The 23,904-nt window shown below is 41.9% G+C and overlaps 1 protein-coding gene across 3 annotated transcripts; it reads right to left on the reverse strand.

Annotated features, from left to right (window-relative positions):
* Window positions 1–1,609: 1,609 nt before the first annotated feature.
* POGLUT2 (protein O-glucosyltransferase 2) lies at window positions 1,610–23,042 on the reverse strand. Of its 3 annotated transcripts, XM_089511248.1 has the most exons (11): window positions 22,256–23,036; window positions 21,794–22,155; window positions 17,567–17,772; window positions 14,771–14,976; window positions 14,429–14,506; window positions 12,004–12,176; window positions 10,281–10,518; window positions 9,913–10,122; window positions 8,158–8,247; window positions 4,150–4,254; window positions 1,610–1,775 (listed from the first exon to the last, which is right to left on the reverse strand). In XM_089511248.1, the coding sequence occupies exons 2-11, from the start codon at window positions 21,979–21,981 to the stop codon at window positions 1,758–1,760; spliced, it is 1,512 nt and encodes a 503-aa protein (XP_089367374.1). In that variant the 5' UTR covers window positions 21,982–22,155; window positions 22,256–23,036; the 3' UTR covers window positions 1,610–1,757. The 3 variants fall into 3 exon arrangements, with proteins under 3 accessions (XP_089367374.1, XP_089367373.1, XP_089367375.1); XM_089511247.1 differs by having other exon boundaries at window positions 21,794–23,036; XM_089511249.1 differs by lacking the exons at window positions 1,610–1,775; window positions 4,150–4,254 and adding an exon at window positions 4,286–4,745 and having other exon boundaries at window positions 21,794–23,042.
* Between the last annotated feature and the right edge of the window lie 862 nt (window positions 23,043–23,904).

A 23,904-nucleotide genomic window follows, 5' to 3' on the forward strand; every position in this document is an offset into this window, starting at 1 on the left:
AATGAGTGGCTTTATGATAACTTTACTATGTTAAAGGTGTTTAAAATTTATAAAGTGCTGTACAGAGCTCTATAAAATAAACACAATAATAATAATAAAATTAAACAGAGCTCCTGTTGTGAGCCATTGTTATCACTTTCTTATGGTTTCCTATCAATATATGCCCATGCCTCTTCTCTTTCCATCATCATTCACCTTTCAAAAATTAACAAGTATCAATAAAAATAACTTATGGCTGAAATGGAGTGAAAAAGACCTAAAGGGGCATTTCAGTGCTGCACTTAATCATATTGTGTTCCTAATTCACATGCACATAAAATCAAACTGTTTTTGAAAGGCAGTATAACTATGTTAAGTGCAAGTTATATAAACAGTAGAACTATGTATTCTGCTGGCAGCATGGGAGTTTAAATAATTCTTGTCCTAGGTCACCTAGACAGAATGGAGCATATGCACTATTCAGAGTAAGAGAGGCACACAAGGATTTAGTAGTGGGGACAAATAGGATTATAGCCAAAGTGTTTGATATACTGTAATAAATTAGGACCACAGCACACAAAACCTAGTATGATAGGAGGACCAGGGCATGCTACTCTTCATCACTGGAGAGGGAGTTAACATGTGGAAGCATCCAAACAAATACTTCTTCTTGGAAGAACTATACCACATTCTTTTCCAGGAGTGGGAGGACACTTGCTGTGATAGGTAGGGACTAACCAAACTTCTGGCCAGGTGCCTAGCAGGGGGGGACAATCCTACCAGAGCCAGCCAGTCTCATTCCTACATCTCTCTCCTGGGTTGCTTATCTTCTCATCTTCTATTTTATATTCACTGCCTGAAACAAAATCCTCCTTGCCTCTTCTTTCTCTTTTAGTTCCTTTATCTTTTCTTCTTTCCCTGATTCCTGCCACTCTGAGGATGAAAATTGTTCCATGCAGCTGTTATAGACAAGAAAATAATACTGCATTAAGCAAGCTTAGCATAAACCCTGTTAATCAGCTTGCTTGAGAATTGCTGGCACAGTTTAATCATACTGTAGCCAATTATTTTAACATTTGTTTATAAGGCTTCCAGCTGTATATTTTTTTTGTCTTGTTAAAAGCAATACTAGGTTACACACTGCTGTGCTGTTTTCATCTTACTTCACAGATGTAGTAAATTGTATAAAATTGGTTTGATCCAACAAAAGCAATGGGTACAGGTCTTTTGCAGTTTGAATGAAAAGTGCTCTTGAAAGAGATTCCATGACTGGCTTCCCCAAGCAATTGACTTTTAACCATGATCTGTTGTTTTGTTTTCTTTGGAGGAAGTGCACTGCTGTTCAACATTCTGCTCATACTACCTGACACATTTGGCTTTTCCAACACTAGTTGAAAATTTTGGATCTAATTCATGACGAAGAGACGAGCTGCAGAAAGACCACATGCTCAGAATTCTCCAGAAGACATAATGACTAAACTGCAGTGGTGCTGGAAACAGCCATTACAGGAAGACAGATACTGTTCAGTGAATTTTTAGACGTATATATTGAATTTAAGAGTTACTAGAAAAATAACAGTTTGTCTTTAAATAAAAATCCCCACAACTTATGGAAAGAATCTTTATTTATTTAAAAAAACATATAAAACCAGTGCAGTAATACTGCACAGTTGAAGGTACTAAGGCTATTTAAATACCTAGCCTTTTTATTGTCATCTGAAGACAATGAAAAATCAAAGACTAGCAAATGTTTCAAAGAACAATTTTCTTTCTTCCACTTAAAGTTCCTCTTTAACCTGCAAAAAAGAAGAAAACATATTGGTGATTTTCCTACTGAGATAATCCTAACCATTTTTACTTTAACTATGTTATGCTGGGCTATTCTGTTACACATGTATAGATAGATAAAACTGTGATCATTAAGATCTTCATGGTCTGAACCCAGAATGCATCATACCCACTTATTTGGATGGATACAGAAAGGATTCGTTTCCGATTTTATTTTCACTGGAGCAGGTAAGTGCATATTTGAAGCTTGCCTGGAAAAAAAATTGGGACTTCAGGAATGCTTCTGTTGATGCAGGATTACTGCTTTGGAAGTGCCAGTGCCTTCTCTTCTCAATCATTTGATTTTAAATAGATTTATCATTCCTCCATGGCCTTAATCTGCTCTCTTATTGTGTGTGGAAGTGACCTTGCTTCCTCCAGTGCTATGCCAGTAGAATGCAAGCTGATAAGGGTTCAAGCGTGGCCTAGTTAGTGAACTGCATGTTGGATGTCTGACAACAAGCCCACCTGAAGAAGAAGAGGCTTGTCACCAGACAGTAGGTCACCACATGATGAACTGGCCACAGCAACTAATAATATTGTGACAGTGTACAATGTCATCTGCATTTATGGAAAGAGTTCTGAGGTCCTGCATCATACTGGCAGAGCATATGTCTCCTATATCTCATTCCTGGATTAGTGGAGGAGAGAAGGAAGCAAAAATATAGTTTAAAGTTCATGAGCAACATTAGCTGAAATTTAAAAAGCCAAAATAAAATTTCCAGTAGTTGGATGGAACAGAACAAAAAAGCAAGAGCTAGTATTTCATGACTAGCAAAACTAGAATGAATTGTGCAGATTTGAAAGGATTACCGAATCAGACAAAATGTGTTGTTCAGATTTTGGCCCAGTAGTATGGTTTTTACAAGTGGCAGAATCAGATTCTAGACTATCTTTTTATAAAGCATAGACTGCACATAGGCTGCATCTGCACTGCAGAAATACTCCAGTTTGACACCACTTTAACTGCTATGGCTCAGAGCTATGGAATTCTGGGAATTGTAATTTGTTGTGGCACCAGAGCTCTCTCACAGAGAAGGCTGAATTCCATAGCACTGAGCGATGACAAAGTGGTATCAAAGTGGAATATTTCTGCAGTGTGGACAGACCTGGAACCAGGGGATCTGGAAACTGTGGTACAAGCCCTGGTAATCTCATGACTCGACTTCTACAATGTGCTCTACATGGGCCTAGTCTGGAAACTTCAGTTAGTTTAAAATATGGCAGACAGGTTGGTCACTGGAAAAACCAGAAGTGACCACATAACACCTATTTTAAAATCGCTCCACTGGCTATCTCAGTGATGGAGAACCTTTTACAGACCGAGTGCCCAAACTGCAATCCGGACACCACTTATTTATTGCAAAGTGCCACGTCCCTCTGGCTTTCTAGTAAGAAACTGGCAAATTCTATGCTAGGGCGACAACATGTGTGCCCACAGAGAGGGCTCTGAGTGCCACCTCTGGCACACGTGCCATAGGTTCGCCATCACTGGGCTATCTATTAGTTTCCAGGCGCAGTACAAGGTGTTGGTAATAACCTTTAAAGCCCTACGGCTTGGGTCCAATCTATCTGCAGGATCTCCTTCTTCCGTATAATCCTCCCCACATGCTCAGGTCCTTTGGGAAGAATCTAATGCAATCGATAAAGACCAGGTTGACTGCAACCACCCCAGAGGACCTTTTCTTCAACCACTCCTAGATTATGAAACAGCCTGCCGGAGGAGATCCATCATATTACCAGCATTTACAAATGCTGTCAAGACAGATCTCTTCTGGCAGACCTTTCCTGAATAGCAAACTCGGCCACCAAACTGAATTGAATCCACCATCTCACTGAGTACTCTGTAGCCCCAGTTGTCCATCTCTGATTATTTTAATGTATTGTTTTAATGGTTAATGTGTTTAATTGATGTTTTAGGGGAGGGAAGGAATAACTGGGATATTGGGTTGTGTATGCTTTCTTTTTAATAGTAAGCCGCCTCGATTGTCTTTTTGACAGAGAGGCGGAGTAAAAATAAAACTTTTATTTATTATTTATTTAATCCCAATTTCTGTGAACCTGCAACCTATGGCTTTTCCTGCTGACATACCACAATGATTTAGCAGGATTTAACCATTCCCAAACATTGCTACTAGCATTCTACTGCAGCACTCAACATTATGAAAATCTATTTCGATATATGGGAAAACAGCAATGGATTAGTTTGGTATCAGTAACAAAACCTGCATCCTAAATCTTAGACTCTGTATGTGTGGGTTATATAGTTTTCCTACTAGATTAAATGATTGATCAGGACTCTCAACAAACAGTTCCTAAAATGCTAACTTCTACATACGGTACCTTTTTTCTGTGGCAGCTACAGGGAAAGAGGTCATCGTCAGGCTGTTCCACTTTTTCCATACCATCTCTAACTTGGGGGTCACTCACTTGCAATTTGGAATACTCCTAATTAAAAACAAAACAATTTTTTAATCTTATTCTTTCAGGTTTGACCGCCTCACGTGGATAAATCTGTAGCCAACAAATTGACCAGTGCTCCAAGTAACCTCCTGGAGAACACGAGATTCAGTATCACAAGAGCTGTAAGCTGATACAGTCGGCATCTGGTGACTTGCTGAAATACCAGTATCTCCGTGTTAATGCAGAGACATTTTCAGCTGTGTTTTGGGAGGGGCTTTCTAAAGCTAGGTTCTTTGATGTCTGCTGATTGCTGCTTTGAGGAACATATCCTTCTAGGTCAGAATGGATTTGTGGAAATTGGAATGCATCTTTAGCAAAACTTCAACGGGATTTTTGTAGGTCATACCTTTCACACAATGCTTACTTGCAGGCCTTGATTATTAAAAAATCCCATCAGTAGTATGTTCTTAAAGACTACTCCTCAATCAGAGGCAAATTCTTTAGTAATACTTTGCTATCTTGTGCTATAGATCTATCTATAAAACAGGGAACAAAGAAAGAAAAAAGAAAAGAAAAAAGAAGACAGACAGAAATTAGAGTGTAAAGATACTTTTATAGTACAGGGTGATTAAAAAAATCATCCAGTATGAAGGGTCTGGGGAATCAAATGAATTTACTTACTACTTAATTCAGATGCTATCATGCCCATATTTTCAGAAAAAGGTAATAACCATAATTATGATAGATATATAGTCCCCTTGAGTTCCTGCAAGGAAATGGGAGGAAGTGTCCTCTCCAGACAGAATAACATGTTTCTTCCGTGTCAGGGAAATCTCTGCTAGTGAGAACCATGATTCTCAGTGTTAAACAATTAAAATAAAATATATAGAGATATTGACACTTTCCCCTTCACTAAATCTCAAAAATTCAGTTTCTTGAGTTTTTTTTATCATCAGAGCATTTTTTTAAAAAAAAGATAGCCATATCAGTTGTTACTACATAAAAGGAAAAGCTTTGGGAGAAGGGAAGGAATCTGGCAGTACCTATAAGACTAATTTGTTTCAGCATGAGCTTTTGTGGACTGTAATCCTCCAGATGCACAATATTAAATGTTATAGTTAATATTAAATAGTTAATATACGGAAGATCTCCGGGCAAGGAAGCGAGAGCTGCGACGGCTAGAGTACCGTTGGCGGAAACACCTTCGTTTAGACGACAAGACTCTCCTAGCCCAACGGTTAGAGGACTACGGAGAGGCGATACGAGCAGCAAAGAATTCGTTCTATGGTGCTCGTATCGCATCCGCGGAGTCGCGTCCAGCAGAGTTGTTCAGGGTAGTCAGGGAGCTCACTCAGCTCCCTCCTGCCCTGAACCACATCCTTGAACCTTCTAAGGCCTGCTGTGACTTATTCAACGACTTTTTCGTGGATAAAACTTCTCGGATAAGCGAAGGTCTTAACGCCGACATTCAGGCAGAACCTAGTGTAGAGGTGTCCAGGGCCTCTGTGGACTTAGTTAAGCTGGATCGGTTTGAGTTGGTTAGTACCGAGGATGTGGACAAGATCCTTGGAAGTGTTCGGAAGACAACCTGCTCTCTCGATCCCTGTCCCTCGTGGCTAGCAGCCCAGGGGGGACCGGCTGTAACTTCATTGTTACGCCGGATAATTAATACATCTCTGAGGGAAGGGCAATTTCCATCTGTTCTTAAATTGGCCCTAGTAAGACCTTTATTAAAAAAGCCCTCCCTCGACCCCCTGGTGTATAATAATTATCGGCCAGTTTCACTGCTGCCATTTTTGGGGAAGGTGATCGAGAGGGCGGTTGCAATCCAGCTTCAGGGGGTCTTGGATGAAACGGATTATCTGGACCCATTTCAAACTGGCTTTCGGGCAGGTTATGGGGTTGAGACGGCCATGGTCGCCTTGGTCGATGATCTCCGTCTGGGCATCGACAGGGGAAGCGTGTCCCTGTTGGTGCTCTTGGACATCTCAGCGGCTTTCGATACCATAGACCATGGTATCTTTCTGGGACGCCTGGCAGAGGTGGGAATCGGGGGCACTGCGCTCCAGTGGTTCCGGTCCTACCTCTCCGGGAGGTCCCAGATGGTGCAGCTGGGAGACGTGTGCTCCGATGAGAGGGCCCTTAAAACCGGGGTCCCTCAAGGAGCCATTCTGTCTCCCATGCTATTTAACATTTACATGAAACCGCTGGGAGAGATCATCCGGAGACATGGGGCGCGGGGTTATCAGTACGCTGATGACACCCAAATAATCTTCTCTATGTCTCCGACTGTTGCAGTGACTGAGGATGGCGTCTCTCCTCTCGTGGCCTGTCTGGAGTCAGTAATGGGCTGGATGAGGGAAAACCGACTCAAGCTGAATCCAGAGAAAATGGAGGTACTCGTGATAGGTTCCCCTGGTCCAGGAATGGCGGTGGTTCCACCTGTCCTGAACGGGGTCACACTCTCTGTGAAGGACTCCGTGTGCAGTCTGGGGGTGCTTCTTGACTCGTCCCTTCGCCTGACTGCTCAGGTGAATGCGACGGTCAAGAGCACCTGTCATCAGCTTCGGCTTATTCGCCAGCTGCGCCCATACCTGGCCCAGAGGGACCTTGAAACTGTGGTACATGCCCTGGTAACCTCGAGACTGGATTTCTGCAATGGACTCTACATGGGACAGCCCTTATACCAAACCCGGAAGCTTCAAATGGTGCAGAATATGGCTGCTAGGCTGGTCACTGGCACGTCCAGGGCCAGCCATATAACACCGGTTTTAAAAAACCTCCATTGGCTGCCCATTCGCTTCCGGGCGCAATACAAGGTGCTGGTAATGACCTATAAAGTCCTAAATGGCTTGGGCCCAGGATACCTGAAGGACCGCCTCTCCCCGTACATTCCGCCTCGCACCCTCAGAACATCTGGGCAGCAACTCCTTAGGGTCCCCGGGGCAAGGTTATCCTCCACCTCTAGGAGGTCTTTTTCCATCGCCGCCCCGGCCCTTTGGAATACGCTGCCCACAGAGCTCCGCTCAGTTACCTCCCTAGCCCAATTCAAACGGGAGTTGAAGACCTTCCTGTTTTTAATTGCATTCCCCGATTAAGTCCCTATAGGCCCCCCCGCCGCAAAGGCCGCACAGGCAATGGTTGGCTAACCCGGGGGCATTTGTTGTTGTTTTTATTTTTGTTTTGTTTTGCGTTGTAGTGTACTGATGTAATTTTTAATATGGTTTTTATTGGAATCTTTGTATATTTTTAAATGCTGTAAACCGCCCTGATCTTATGGAAGGGCGGTATACAAATAAAACGTTTATTATTATTATTATTATTATTATTATTATTATTATTATTAGCCACAGGTATGCTAGTATTTACAAGGTTGGAGACGGGGCCAGGGGATCAGAGTTTTGTGAGAGTATACATGCCTTCAGATCAACTGCAACTTATGGTGATCCTATCCTAGGGTTTTCTTGGCAAGACTTATTCATCAGAGGTTTGCCATTGTCTTCCTCTTCCTCTTGGCTGAGACAATGACTTACCAAAGGTCACCCAATGAGTTTCCATGGGTGATCAAGGATTCAAACTCTGGTCTCCCAGAGTCCTTATTTAATGCTCAAACAACTATATGCTCACAGGCATATATATGGGAATTTTAATCAACAAATGCAAATAAAAAATCTACCCTGCTGATGATGAAATAGAATAGATATCAATCAATGTAGGAATTTGGAAGTTTCCATTTCAATAGGGGCAAATCAGATCCCATATAACGTAGTAAGGTAATTTTTTTTAGAAAAGTAAAAAGGGAAGAGAGTGGGAGAAAAAACACAACTGTTCAGGGATATATAGAATATGAAATTCTGAAAAGGTTTTCAAAATGCTGTTAACATCAACAGCAACCATCATGAGTTCAGAATGATCCAATTTTATTCAAGTAATCAAGAAAAGACTAACCTGGAAAAGTTTGAAGTAATAACAGAATATATGGTCTCCCATGAGGTTATTTCTTGCAAATTCTTGTCCGGCTTTTGCAATATTCTTTGCCTACCATGGAGAAAATGGGAAGGTGGGAAAGAATTAGTATATCATAATATTTGAACTTTAAATATTTTCAGCCTGTTGTGAAATACTGTACTAAATTTTCATCTCCCCCGTGCTCCTACCTGACCCATATGAAATAATCAATTTTCAATTGTCACATTCTTCCAACTGAATCAAACCAAATGAATCAAATACAGAGAAGGACACTGTAAACGCATGTAGATGGCTGAAATGATGCTTATGGGCATAAATACACCCATACCTTTATTAAATGAATCCAAACAGAGGCTGTGAAACAATACTTTTATTTGGAGCAGCTAACAATTACAAAACAGCAACATGGGTTTTCAGATTCATGAAAGGTTCCTCGGGCTTGGGATTGTGAGTAAAAAAAAATAGAAATGGGATGGTTAGGAAAAAATCATAACAGTATCTTCAGTGGAGCAGATGGGAAAGTCACTTTTACAATTGTAAGGTGGCAATTCAACACTTTTTTGGAAAATTTATGGTGCCCACAGCCAAAAATCACAAGTTGCACAGAGGGACAAATCAGTCATTGCCACAATACCTTTGAACAGAAAAAAGACCAGAATATCTTGAATCTCTGAAACTGATGAACTCATGAATTTCATGTAAAACAAGGAAGATAGGTGGTGCACATAAAGATACAGTCCCCCTGTATCTCTTGTAGGGCAATTCATCACAAAGAAAATATGGTAAGACACAATTCAGTTTGTATGTTTTAATTTATATGTACCAAAGTAAATGTATAAATGTATAAATAAGTATTGTAACATGTTCCAGATAAGGATGCCTTTCAAAAGCGTTCAGAAACTTCATTGGGTTCAAAATGTTGTGGCATATGATGGTTGTGTAGACCGATGTGTTGATGTGTGTGCTGTATTTTTATTCTTACTGTTATTTTTAAAATACCTTTATACTGTTTTAAATTGTAGTGCTTTAATAGGATGACTTAAAAACACTTTTTTCACCATCAGTTTTCTAGTTGTACTTAATTTTAATCTATATTATAAATTTCTATAAATTGGAGAAAGATGGGCTATAAATTAAATACATAACAAGAACAAGATCTCATCCTCATACCCTGATTATCTCAAGGCAGGTCTGGGTAAGATTCCTGGATAAAATCCTGGAGACCCACTGAAGACAATTCCAAGCAAGAGGGCCCAATGCTCTGACAGGTTTCTCTGTTCCTATGACATTTTATGAACGCCATGTATCCTAAATATAACCACTCTCCTACTCAGTGAAGCACATGACAGTTTTTTCCTAAGATCCTCAAGTTGGGTCTTAAGGGACTCTACAGATATCCTGACCTGTAGACGCTCTTTCGACAAGCATGTAGCAGAGCATAGTCTTCCATCTCTTTCTCAAACTGTGGAATATACTTCCTTTGAAATTATAGTATGTCTTCACTTTCAGTGCTTTCAAAACATTATGTTTAAACCCACCTTTTTAATTTGGACTTTTAAACTATCCCAGTGCTATTAATTTTAATTTTAGCTGGTCTTAGTGTTTTAATGTTTTTATTTCTGCTGCACAGCACTTTGAGAGGGTTTTTTTTTTTTTAGAAACATTGTAAATAAATAGTGTAAAACATCTCAGTAGATTTTGTGAAACTGCACTTTCAAACAGTATATCTTTTACCTCTTCATCGTGGTCTTTTGCCCATTTGAGCTTCTCCAAGAGATCGCTCAGGTCATTTTTAAACGGAATGTAATGTTTCCAAGGCTGCAACTCATTATAAAAATGTTCGTAATAAATGGAATCCTGTTTTAACACGATGCTGTTTCCTGCTAGCAGATAAGGCAGTCTGTATGCAGCCACTGTGCCATCAATATTAATCTGGTATTTATACTGAAAGAAATAATAATACATAATTAATAAAATTATGGCCTATACCTCATTGTGGGGTCTCTTTACCCTCATGAGCACACCAAGCCACCATCTGGTTCAGTAGACTTGTAATTGCTTTTACATTTCAGTAGGAACGTAATTGCTTTTATCCATCATACCTTGAAAAAATCAAAAAAGGAGATGTGCTTCACAATGGGGCCATAGAGACTTTCATCATGCTTGAAAAAGAAGAAGTTTGTAAATGCTGCATCAATGATTTCTGGGTATTTTCTGCTCATTTGCACAAGTTCAAGCCTCTCTTTACGACTGTCTCTACCCCTCCATATTGCAGTGCTGTTCTTCTCCTCCCAGGGTGGCCCAGTGTTTGCTTGAACAGACATCATGTCCAGACTGACTCTATTGGAGAAAATGGGACAAATATGTAATAGTTTCTTGTGCTTCAGAGGCAGAAAGGACTTTCAGGAAGAAGAGCAGTGCGGTTCCCATGTTAACAGCCCTCCTCAACAGTCTAGTCCTCTGCTGCATTTGTTTGAAGGAAGATTGGCCACAAATGCTGGGTGATTTATCTCAGTGGGAGGCTTTTTTCTTCTTTAACAAATGGGGCCAGCCCCATTGGTAAAACTGAGCCAAACATTTTTACTATCTGCAAATGGGGGGCGGTGCTATTCCACCTGCAATACATGGCTGGAGTGAGCTCTGATCTTCAATACTGGTTATAGGACTGCATGCTTCATCTCAACTGATGGCAACAAGATAGCTTAGTGGGTTCAAGATATGTGGGATAAACAATTCTATAGTTAGCTCTCCATATCCATGGATTTGTTACCCACAGATTCAACCATTCATGGCTTGAAAATATTTTTAAAAAATAAATAAATTCCAAAAAGCAAACCTTGATTTTGCCATTTTATATAAGGGACACCATTTCGCTATGCCTTTCTATTTAATGGGACTTGAACATCCTTGGATTTTGGTATCTATGGGGAGTCCTGGAGCCAAACCCACTGTACTTTCTAACAGACAGAAGAGCCAAATGGCTGCCATGACTGCCACACCACCTCCATTGTCTCAGATGACCTCTTCACACAACCTATTGTTACTGACTCTTACAGACAAAGGCCTTCCTGACCATCTCCTTCCAGTGCTTTTACCTTTCAGTGAATAGAGGCTGCATCAGGGATGAAACAAAGATTGTTACCTCCTACCACTCAGTGAAGGAGACCCACGGTGACTTCTACAGTTAAGAAATCTCTTCTGAGATATTCTGTTCTATGGTTAAGCCATCTGTCCGTTGCTCTTTCTCACCAAGTCCCTGCCTATACTATATGCTGTAGCAAATCAATAAGATGAAAAGATAAGCAACCAATCCTACAGTATGAGTTCCATTATAGACATAACACTAAACCAATGGTAGCCAGTTTTTGTATGGCTCTGTGCTATAGCCATACAAATATTAAAAGATGTTAGGAGGCATCACAAAAGAAGAAAAGGCAGCTTCTAGAAATGTCATGGACACAGGAAAAAGATCAAGAGAAAGCATCAAGCTGAAGTAGTTTACCAGCAAATGAGCCTGTAATAAGCTTGTACTACAATATATACAGTATGTACAGTGAAGCATTTTGACTGGTTTTCATTTTGGAGAAAGTGACAACTCAGAAATTCAGTGATTTCTAATACATTAATTGAGTTTGCTATCTTGTTCTGCCCAGCCCCAAGCAACACATCATCCAGTCAGTCTTTCCACTTCTTTCTCTCTCTCCTCCTTTCCTGCTTCCCATACAGAGTTGGTGGCTTGTTGTAATAAATGCTGACTAGAAGCAGCATTATTTGAAGACTTATTATATTTTTCATGACTTCACAAAGTGTTATAGGAATTCTTACCGCCCCATTGTTTCTAGCACTGAGTCAGTCAGGTCATATGTTGGCATTACAATGTCTTTTGAATCGTTGGATCCGCACCATGAGAATATGGGATGGATGTCCTGCGAGGATTTCTTTTTCTCCAGAGGCCAATCTCCCAAATTGACAAAAAACTCTACATCTGGCATTTTCACCTACAACATACAAGCACACAAATTGTATTATAGTACTGTATTACCACACTTTTACCACCCCCTAAATTACTTCTTTTTTCATTTATGTGATTGCTAGAGTTAATACATAACCAACAAGGGGAAACATTCCTTAATGAAATGTATTCTGGCTCTTGAAGAATGTCTGGCAGGTACAGCTGGACCATTAATGGCAGCTTGATTCCTGACAGGAGTAGATTAGCAAATTTACATTGTATAAGTGCTCCAAGATATTCATTGCTTTTCTAGTTTTCTAGGTGCAATTTAAGACATCTTTATCTTCAAAACTCCCATGTTTAACAATTAATTAAATGTAGCACATTTGTTTACTATTCACTTAAATGCTCTACATACTTTACACTTGCAACAGCCCTGACAGGTAGTTATTTCCACTTTTTAGCATCCTAAACATTACTTCTCTAAAGCCACGAGAAAACTGGCTACTTGTAGTTCATTTTCTCAACTGTTACATTACCAAAAGATACTGCGACTCTCTGGGAAGCAGTTTGGGCCAGTTTCCAAAAGGCAAAGTTAAACTGATAGAGTGTGACTTTCGTGACTGTACTATATACTTTTTCTTTCTCTTCTTTTACTCTTTTTAAAAATAAAATAGGGGAGGGGGAGATTGAGTTTGTCTTTGTATGTTTATGTTTGTGGAAGTGTATAGTTCTGTGTACATGCTATTACTGAATACTGAATAAAAATCATTTTAATTATACTGTACCTTCTTCTGTCTCGGATATGTACTTGGAGTAGTAACAAGTCTGAAATCTTTTTAAGAGTGCAATGCCCTCTGCTGGTCTGTAATCTCAAGTATAAATTGGAAAACATACTTTTCTCAGCCACTACAGGAGCTTCAGGTTATAAGTATATATAAATTGTTTAGGCATTAAGATATCAAAAGATGGTCTTCCTCTAGATTAGTGGGGAAGCACTTCAAAGCTAAAGACCGTTCAAACTGGGAACCAGGGTCCTCAGAAAAGCTTACCATGCGTTCCTCAACTGGTAGTACAGAAATGGAAGATATATCCCTCAAAGAGAGTTCTGATATTGTTCTGGTCTACAATGTGCATCCAGAAAGCTATGTATTGAGTGTGTGTTCTATAAGCAATGTGCTCAATCCATAAGGAGCAACAATAAGGCCCCAAAGCTCTGCCCAGCATGACCTTAATGTGCACTATAGGACATTTTGGAACACTCAGGAGTTCAGTGGTAGAGATGCAAGAGATCAATGAAACAATTTGCTCAAGGCAGATGAGGGAAAAGCAGATATTTGCTACAGAACACATTCATTTTAAGGTTACTAAGAGCCCACCCACTCTCCTGAGGATAAGGCTCAGCATATTATTTGAGTTTTTTGAGGTAAAGAAGGGATAACTATTAAATAGTTCAAGCCATAGACCTCCTCCCCAGCCCCTTACAATCAGCTGTGGAGGGGAGGTCAGTGCCAGATTGGAACTGTGGGGTGGGGTATGGCTTGCTAAAAACTGCATTCACCCAGACTGCTATTCACATCTACTAGTACAATGTACAGTCCTGTATAACTATTTTACTCAAGACATTGGGGTGATTTTCATTGGGGTATGTACCTGAAACCCTGGATAATATTCCATATGCCTGTAAAAATTCCTGTTATAATAGATTTCTTATTCTTTAAGGTGCCACATTGATGTTGTTGTTGTCTTGCTTGATGAAATTTGTTAGACCGAAGCAGCATTTTCTGATCTAGATTACAAAATCTGTCTGGGACACTGGAGTTGATACTTAAGGACATAGCTTTTCAGTGTTTCTGCTCCTAGCAGGTATGGAGTGATGGACAGTAGCTGATAAGTTAAGTCTATAGGATTTAACCAGAAAGATGCTGCAGGTTCCATATTTTCTCCAGTAGTCAGGCAGATCAGTGTTACGAATCTGAAGCTCAGGTGGCTGCAATTTGCTGAATTTTCAGTAACTAAAATTCCTATAAATATTTCTCCCTGGTTAAATGGCAGTCAGAGCTGTTTCTTTTTATCACTTTGAAACTTCTGTCTAATTTTTTCCCCAAATTATTGATAAGTTTCTAGGTCTTCTAGGTCTTTTTTTAAGCATTTTATCTTACAGTTGATTGGTTTATTGCGTTTTGCAGTGCTTCAGGTACCATGTGCAGGGCAGAGGACGTCACATTTAAATTTAATTAAAGTAAGAACAGAACAAAAATTATTTATAACTAGAATGCATTTAAAACATGTACTCACCTTTCTTGTCAAAGAAAGCAGAATAGCATCCATGAAAATCCTAAAACCTACATGCTCACCATGAGTCTTTATATAAACCTAAAATGATGAATAGAATAGCTGAATTAGGTTCTTGCTCTTTCAAAGACATGGACCAACTAATGTAAATAAATTCTGGCTTCAGTTTGTGAGAGTGAAGAACTGTAGAACTCAGTGGCATAGGATTTACGAGTGCCAATAATCTTGCTACTACTACTAATATATTTTTCAACAAGCATACAGTTTATGACAACACTCCATCTTTCAATACCTAGAGATCATATGCTGGTGTGGCACAACAGTTACTTTTATCAATAATCATACCTTGTTGTCTTTTATAGTGTAATGGCACAAGCTCTGCCTCTGCCCAAACCGCTGTGGAATTTCTTTGGCAATTTTATCAGGATCCACGGTAGGAAAATGTGCCAGATCTCTCTGAATCTGAAGAATGGCTTGAGGGCAACTCATTTCTTCTAGCCAAACATTTCCATCCTCCTGAGGGCAATCACAGTTCTCATGGTAGACAGGCCCTGTGCACAATATATGTGGCAGAAAATGTGAATTGGAAGTTATACACTGTGTGTAATCTGAACCTAATTTAAGAATTAGTTCAAGTTAGTTTGAAGAACTTAATGTCATCTATACATACGAATATCAAATACACATTGTTATTTTTAGTTTGTTCCAGAAACCATGGTATACTTTCTCTGCACTTGAATGTTTCTTGAGTCAGTATATACTTTGTTAAGTGAGAAAGAAATTAATGTTGTATAAAGTGAAGAGGAGGGAAAAGAAAGCAACCTATCCTACTCCTGCAAAGCAGTGAAGCATGAGATGCTGAACAAGGATGAGTGGAATCCAGTACCAAGTTGCATATATCCAGTTAAAAATGGACAAGATCTAGCATTGAAGGCCCAGCCCCATATGATGATGGAGTTCAACAATTACTTCTAAATAAATAAATAAATAAATAAATAAATAAATATCAGCACTCATTATATTGGAAATACAGTTCTGCTCCACCGGGCAGGTTTAAGTCTCTACAGTTACAGCATTTTCCCATCCCCAGTTAGTATTTGCTCAAAAGGGGAATATATACTGAATATGTAATGAGGAATAGATTTCAGTTTCTTATTTGAAAAGTATCCTAGCCTCAGATTAATAGTTAGCTGCTGAATTATTTTCCTTTGCGTTCCTTGGGTCAGTTTTAACTTGTATGGTTTTAATTCTCTATTAGATTTAATACCTTTTTAAGGGGGGGAGGGTACTAGGGATTTGATATGTTTTGCATTTTTAACTTGTTAGCCACCCTGATTGTTCTCAGAGGGGCAGGATAAAAATTGTTGTTGTTATTGTTATTATTATTATTATTATTATTATTATTATTATTTACTGAGTGCCTTTCTTCAGACTTAGCTCAGTCCTGGCCTATGATTACTCTTGCATCAGGATCATGTCAGGAATCTGACATTTGGGACATATTAACAAAAATGAAGCACAGTTCAACCAAGATTAACCATGTGCTTAAATCTTTCACTTTGAATTTAGTGAAACTTAAACATACTTCAGTTTTCCCAGATCATAACATTTGTTATTGTTTTCTATATCCTGACTTTGCAACAAGACTGATTCTCAAAGAGACTTACAAATTACAATAGAAACAATATAATTAAAACATACAAAAAGACAACATTAAAATGGAATAGAATCATTAACAGTATTGAAACAATTTAAAGCATACACTTTAAAAAGAATAAAGGCAGTTAAAACAATTTAAGACAATTCAGCAAGTTCTCAAATGGGTGTAGCACTTTTCAAACTTTTGTTACTTTTTTCTTCTGGATTAAAACTCCAGAGAACTGTCATTGTTACACACGAAAATGATACATTTCTATTTTCTCTTTTAACTCCCAGAATAATGGGGAGGCATTTTCCTTACAGCTTGAAACAGTCCAATTTTAAAGGAATGCCACTCATAGTCTCACTATTCTGTTTGTACATCCAGTGAAGGGAAGAGATGGGCAAACCTAGTTGATGCCAGACAATCAGTTCAGAGAATACTGTGAAGACAACCCTATGGGGGAAGAAGGTACACAAAACTGAGGCTTGTCTCTGAGAGATGGTACGTGTGTGTGTGTGTGTGTGTGTGTGTGTGTGTGTGTGTATCACTGTGAGGCTCAGGTACCTGATGCAGGAGGGGATCTTGAGGGGAAAGGTGAGCGGCAGGCACCTGAAGCCCTGGAACTGCAGGACCAGCCTAGCATGGGGATCTGTCACAGGCTCAAAGTTGCATACATCCTTTGGGGGCCATAGGTGATGTTTCTGGGACTCCCCATACTTGTCAGCTGCAGGCTATATCAGGTAACACAGATACATTCTCCTACAAGATTATATATTATTAGCTCACAGTTGTAAAGCGCTTAGGGAGTGCTTAAGTGCAGTGATGAGTAGTATAAAAATGTACTTGCTATTGCTATTAATGTTTATACATTGACAGATGAAATCCAGCATGGCATAGTGGTTTGAGTGCCAGGCTACGAGTCTAGAGACCAGGGTTTGATTCCCTGCTTCACCATGAAACCCACTGGGTGGCCTTGGGCAAGTCACATGCTCTCAGCCTCAAAGGAAGGCAATGGGAAATTTCCTCTCAACAAATCTTGCTAAGAAAACCCCATGATAGGGTTGCTTTAGGATTGCCATAAGCTGGAAATGACTCAAAGCTAAACAACAACAATAAATATTGACAGACAAAAAGAGAACATGTTTTATGTTGCACAGAACCTTTGCATTGGAAGGGGTGCAGAGCATAGAATTCATCCAACATACTGGTCTATTAAGGCAAAGGTCTGCTCTGACTGCAGCCCAGTAGTGGGCTGCCCAGCATTGCCAAGCTTTGTTGTTGTGTGCTTTCAAGTTGTTTCCGTCTTATGGTGAGCTTAAAGCAAACCTATCATAAAATTTTCTAGGGCTGAGAGTGTGTTACCCACTGAAGGCTATGGCCAAAGAGGGAGTTGAACCCTGATCGCCAGAGTGCTCCATGCTCAAACCTCACTAGCCAACTGTTATTATAAACTTTACCCAGGGTCAAATTAATACAATAATACAACACCATTTTAATACCTTTTAATATATATGGAGATTTGGCAACATGCTTGTCTTTTGTTTGAACCTCAATCTTCAGACTTTTGTAGCTTGCATACATTCTGTACCTCACAATGAAGGAGCCATCTTTCCTGTCTAATATTTGCACACCCACTCGTGTAAATTGCTCCTCAGGAGCGGTGATCTTCACTTGGAATGCATTTTCACCTGGAGAGACGGTAAACCTATGCAAGAAACAAACAATTACAATATGAAAACAAATTAATTTTCTTAAGGCTGTAATTCTAGGCTTGCGATGGAAAGTTTAAGAACAAACGTGGAGATTTTGTAAGTGTGGAGGTGAATGAATCTAACCCACAGTTAGACTACCTCATACCATCTCAGAAATATGTGTCAGTAGTTTTGAAACATTCAGGAAAGCCTCCCATTGTACACTTGTTTCTTGAGGAATCTCTCCATTTTACAGACTTTGAGATCTTACATCTTAAGGTCTGCCCCAGGATTTCAGATTTCTATGTAAGGTTATGAAAGCTGGACAGTAAAGTAAGCTGGCAGAAAGAAAATAAAATCATCTGAAATGTGGTGGCAGAGAAACCATCTACAGATATCATGGACACCTTAAAAGACAAATGAGTGGGTTCTAAGGCAGATCAAGCCTGAACTCTCACTGGAGGCCAAGATGACTAACAAAAGCTATCATACTTTGGATGTATCATGAGATAACGTTACTCACTGGAAAACATGGTAATGGCGGGATACACACCGCCAGAAAGAGGCACTGGGAAGGCGCCTCTACTTGCTCCGTAACAGCACTGCAGCAACCAAATTGCGTGACGCTGCTGAGCAGCAAGAAAGAAGCACTCAGAAGCGGCTTCTTTTTTGCAGCAGGTCAGCGGTGCAGCTCCGTATGGATGCTGCGCTGCTCACACGGCATCACTGCACACACCATCTAAATGGTGCCACGCAGTTGTGGCACACTCATGACATGCTAGGGTTGTGGGGCATGTGCATGCCCCGCCCCCGAGCAACCCTAGCACGTCATGGGCGTGCCGCAAAGGGCCCATCTGTGCAGGGCCAATGTTTAGTAAAGTGGAAGGGAGTAGGAAAAGCTGAAGACTACATCACAGATACATCATTTATAGACCTGAGTTTGCAAGATCTGAGTAGGGAGGTTGATGGCCAGTGATCTTTGAGGTCTCCCATTCATAGATAGGATCACTGTAAGTTGAAGTTGATAATAACAAGTAACAAGAAGAAAGATGTCTGCTAAATGGGGAAAAAATACATCAGTATTCAAATACAAAGTTGGGACACACTTGAGAAGGGGTAGGCATGGCAAGGTAAAACTCACTAATATCAGATTCATTGCAAACTTAGGCGGGATACTGACTGCCCATTTGGGGTGGCCTACAGTCACTCCTTTGCACCACGTATTGAGGCCAAAGCAACCACAGCGGCAGCCCAAAGGCCCCAATCCGGCACTTTTTGGGACCAGGGAGAAGCGGCAAAAGGGTCCCGAAAAGAGGTGTCCTTGGGGCTCCCCAGGGAGCTGCTGCCACTTGGTCCCTTTCTCCCAGCTTCGTTCCCGCTTTCGTTTCGGAGCTCCTTTAAGCACTGCTGTTAGGCCGCCACAAGTGGCCTGACACGGTGCAAGCACGTCATGCCTGTGACGCTTCAACGCAGCATGGCCGTCACGTCAAAATGGCAGCGCCCATCTGTACAGGGCGCCGCCATTTTGATGTACAGAATATTTGCTAGGGTTGTGGGGTGTCTGTAAAGGATGCCCTGAGGCAACCCTAGCACGTATCCAGGCCAGTGCAATGCATCAGTCTGTATCCCGCCTTTCATACTTAAAATATAAAACCCTGATGCTTCAGAAAACTAAGCAGCTGAAGTTAATTTAAGCTGTCTGACTGTGCTTAGGACTATAGCCAAAAAGGACAAGAGTTGCAAATATTTTTCCCCAAAGGGCCCCAGGCTGAGGCTGTCTAAGGCATTATGGAATCTACAGATAGCTCTGCAGGGTCCCAAAACATCAACAAAAGTTTCAGAATTAGATTGTTGTTGTTTTTTTTAAAAAGCAACTAACAAGATACAGTAATAGAATTCTGCCAATGTAATTTAAACACATATATCTATAAAAAGTATGTACTGTAAAGTCTGTGGAAACTGCAGCATTGCACATAGAGAAATAAACGTCTATCCTGGGTTTTGTTTATTTAGAGGGGGAAACCTGAATTTCCTCTCTGAAGGGATAAAGTAGGAAAAATGGGTGCATTACCTCATTTCCATCTCTGTAGAGCAAGAGTAGGCAACTCCCCCCCCCCCATGTTGTTGGACTTCATTCCCATAAACCTGGATTATTTGCTATGCTGGGCTAGGGCTGATGAGATTTGTAGTCCAAAAACAATTGGAAGGACAGAGCTGCAGTGTGGTGTAGTGGTTTGAATGCTGGCCCATGACTCTGGAGACTAGGTTTCGATTTCCAGCTTGGCCATGAAACTCACTGGAAGATTTTGGACTAGTCACATGCTCTCAGCCTCAGGGGGAGGCAATGGCAAACCTCCTCTGAACAAATCTTGCCAAGGCGGGGTACAGACCGCCGCTTTGCGGTACAGTAGGTCCGCGGGGGAGCCGGAGCCTTCAGACGGCCCGACTCCCGCGCGGACCGAAAAAGAAGCTCCAAAAGCGCGCTCGCTACGTCACAAGCGGCGCGACGCGTACGGACGCTCAGCGTCCGATACGCAAAGATGGCGGCGCCCATGTGGAAGGGGCGCCGCCATCTTGTACGTATAGGATACGTACTAGGGTTAGGGGGGTGCGGAAGCACCGCCCCTTCCTAACCCTAGTACATATTCTATACGTAATAAATGGCGGTATGTATCCCGCCCAAGAAACCCCATAATAGTTTCAGTCTAAAGTCACCATAAGTTGGGAATGACTTGAAGGCACATAGCCCCATGCTCAAACCACTACATAGTGTCAAACCCACATGTGTAGTTTCCTAAAATGTGACATTTCTTTCAGTCTCCCCATGAATTAACCCACCTGTTTTGGACTATATAAGGTGGAGTGGAAGAGACAGGCCACACAACTGCTTATTATAGCTTCCACAACTTTAGGGCATCTTTCAACTTTATGGAGGCGTTGTTGTTGCTGTTGTTGTGTGCCTTCAAGTCGTTTCCAATTTATAGTGACCCAAAGGCAAATCTATCATGGGATTCATGGCAAGATTTGTTTGGAGGATGTTCACCTTTGCCTTCTCCTTAAGAGCCCTGGTGGCGCAGTGGGTAAATGCTGGCATGCATCCTCTCACAGCCACAAGATTGTGAGTTCAATCCTGCAGGGCTCCAGGGTCAACTCAGCCTTGCATCCTTCTGTAGGTCACTAAAATGAGTACCCAGCTTGTTGGGGGCAATTGGTTCTACACATTGTAAACTGCTTAGGGAGTGCTTAAGTGCACTGATAAGCAGTATAGAAATGTACTTGCTGTTGCTATTCCCCAGAGGCTGAGGGAGCATGACTTGCCCAAGGTCACCCAGTGGGTTTCGTGGCTGATCTTGGAATTTAATCCGGATCCCCAGAATCATAGTCCAACGCTCAAATCATTTTACCACACTGGATCTCTATGGAGGCTACTGCAAAGAAAATCAGCATTCGTGTCTGCAACACCCAGCCACCTAACAGGTTTACTCTTCTTTCAGTCTTTTAAGTCACAGGGCACATCCACACTGTAGAAATAATGCAGAAATAGCACAGTTTGACACCACCACCCCTTTCTATGGAACCCTGGGATTTGTAGTTTTACAAGGTCTCTAACCTTCTCTTCAGGGTGACCACACAGATGTCCACCTTTTCCAGGGCCTGTCCTTCATTTCAGCCTCCTATCAAAATGACCTTCATTTGGAACAGGGCTAAGAAGCTTACACTTATAGGAGTGTTTTTTACCTTTTACTTGGCAACGTCCTACATTTTACAGTGCCTTGCCCTCCTTTGCAGTTATGACATTTGGCCACCCTGCCTCCTCTGCCAACCCTACACATTTTAATCTTAAAGTGACACATTTAAAAGCATGGAAAGGCTAGTTTGCAGTGCCTCACTAAACTAAAAATCCCATTTCTGCAGGATGGAGCTATGGCAGTTTAAAAGTGGTGTCAAGCTGCATTATTTCTACTGTGCAGATGCACCAAAGTGTCTTTTTTAAAAAGAAAAGCTGTTATTAACCTGAGAAGCCTCTGTGCTTACCTCTTCCGTTCGGTGTCCACAGCCTGGACATAAAAATATCGAGCTGGAAGGACCACCTCTGACCTCAGGCCTGGTCCCCAGATGAAACTGTGCTCTGGACTTAGCTGGCTTCTTCCAGCAGCAGATTCCCAGAAGGCCAGAAGAAGGGTCCCCAAAGGCAAGCAGCAAGGCAGCCATAGGCTAAACATTTACAGAGTTTCTTCTTGGGAAACAAAAAGACAGGACAAAGATGGGAGGAGGCCAAAGCTTGGCTCCTTCTCAGAAGTACAACAAAAAGTTGAGTCTTTCCAAGGCAGTAGAAACAAGATCAGTGAGACATCCTTCTGTTTTCTTGGGTGCAAACTCCAATCATTGCAGCCCTCCTAGATAAAAATGCAAAGGAAAAACAGCTTTGCTCTGGATAAGTCATCAGGGAAGGGAAGGCATATAGATATAGAGATATATATTTAAGTGACCTCAAACCAGCAGCGTCTTCTTGCTTCTTTTGTCTTGCACTCCTAGCCTTCCTTCTGCCTTCAGTCTTTCCAATCGCAGAGGGGTGGAGAAAAGGCAAAGGGGTGGCAGCATCATTGGTCCAGCAAAACTTCTTCCGAAGGCTCAGGAGACATGCTGGGAAATGTAGTTCAGCAAGACCTTGGACTCCGGAAGCGGAGGCTTGAAAGTAAAGCTGACCAAATGGCAGAGAGCAGGGAAAGCAACCTGTGAAAGCTGTCCAGTGCCTTGGAGTTTATGGGAAGCCTCCTTCTGCTTCCACAACTTTAGGGCTTCTTCCAACTTTATGGAGGCGTTGTTGTTGTTGTGTGCTTTTTTATTGCTGTTGTCATCATGAAGGTTTTTTTTGGGGGGGAGTTTCTCTTCTGTATGCTTTCTCTGAGTCTGAGAGAGTGTGACTTTCAGAGTGTCACCCAGGGGGTTTCAGGTCCAAGCTGAGGATCAATCCCTGGTCTCCAGAGTTGCAGCCCAACCCTCAAACCAGTGCAGGGGGATAAGGCACCAGTACTCAGCCATGGAAACCCACTGAGTTTTATTAGACAAGGGAGTCACATTCTCTCAGCCTCAGAGGAAGACACAAGGATACCCTCCCTCCTTTGAAAAATTGTTGCCTTAGGAGTGGCATGTCAGAAACAACTTGAAGGCGCACAGCAACAACAACGGTCCGTATTTAGGAGTAGTTGTGTTGGCGATGCAACCAAATCCAAATGCAACAAAATCTAAAAGCCATCAGGCAGACCCAGCAACATCTTGGACTGCCTGAAGGAAGAGGCCCCTCCCTCCTCAACTGTCATCTCGGCCTCAGAGGGAGCCATCAGGCAGACCAGCAACATCTTGGACTGCCTGAAGGAAGAGGCCCCTCCCTCCTCAACTGTCATCTCGGCCTCAGAGGGAGCCATCAGGCAGACCCAGCAACATCTTGGACTGCCTGAAGGAAGAGGCCCCTCCCTCTTCAACTGTCATCTCGGCCTCAGAGGGAGCCATCAGGCAGACCCAGCAACATCTTGGACTGCCTGAAGGAAGAGGCCCCTCCCTCTTCAACTGTCATCTCGGCCTCAGAGGGAGCCATCAGGCAGACCAGCAACATCTTGGACTGCCTGAAGGAAGAGGCCCCGCCCTCTTCAACTGTCATCTCGGCCTCAGAGGGAGCCATCAGGCAGACCAGCAACATCTTGGACTGCCTGAAGGAAGAGGCCCCTCCCTCCTCAACTGTCATCTCGGCCTCAGAGGGAGCCATCAGGCAGACCAGCAACATCTTGGACTGCCTGAAGGAAGAGGCCCCTCCCTCCTCAACTGTCATCTCGGCCTCAGAGGGAGCCATCAGGCAGACCAGCAACATCTTGGACTGCCTGAAGGAAGAGGCCCCTCCCTCCTCAACTGTCATCTCGGCCTCAGAGGGAGCCATCAGGCAGACCCAGCAACATCTTGGACTGCCTGAAGGAAGAGGCCCCTCCCTCTTCAACTGTCATCTCGGCCTCAGAGGGAGCCATCAGGCAGACCCAGCAACATCTTGGACTGCCTGAAGGAAGAGGCCCCTCCCTCTTCAACTGTCATCTCGGCCTCAGAGGGAGCCATCAGGCAGACCAGCAACATCTTGGACTGCCTGAAGGAAGAGGCCC

The sequence above is a fragment of the Sceloporus occidentalis genome, unplaced genomic scaffold (genome assembly GCF_023333645.1).
Source record: "Sceloporus occidentalis isolate IW3139 unplaced genomic scaffold, rSceOcc1.0.p SCAF_2, whole genome shotgun sequence".
Lineage (NCBI taxonomy): Eukaryota > Metazoa > Chordata > Lepidosauria > Squamata > Phrynosomatidae > Sceloporus > Sceloporus occidentalis.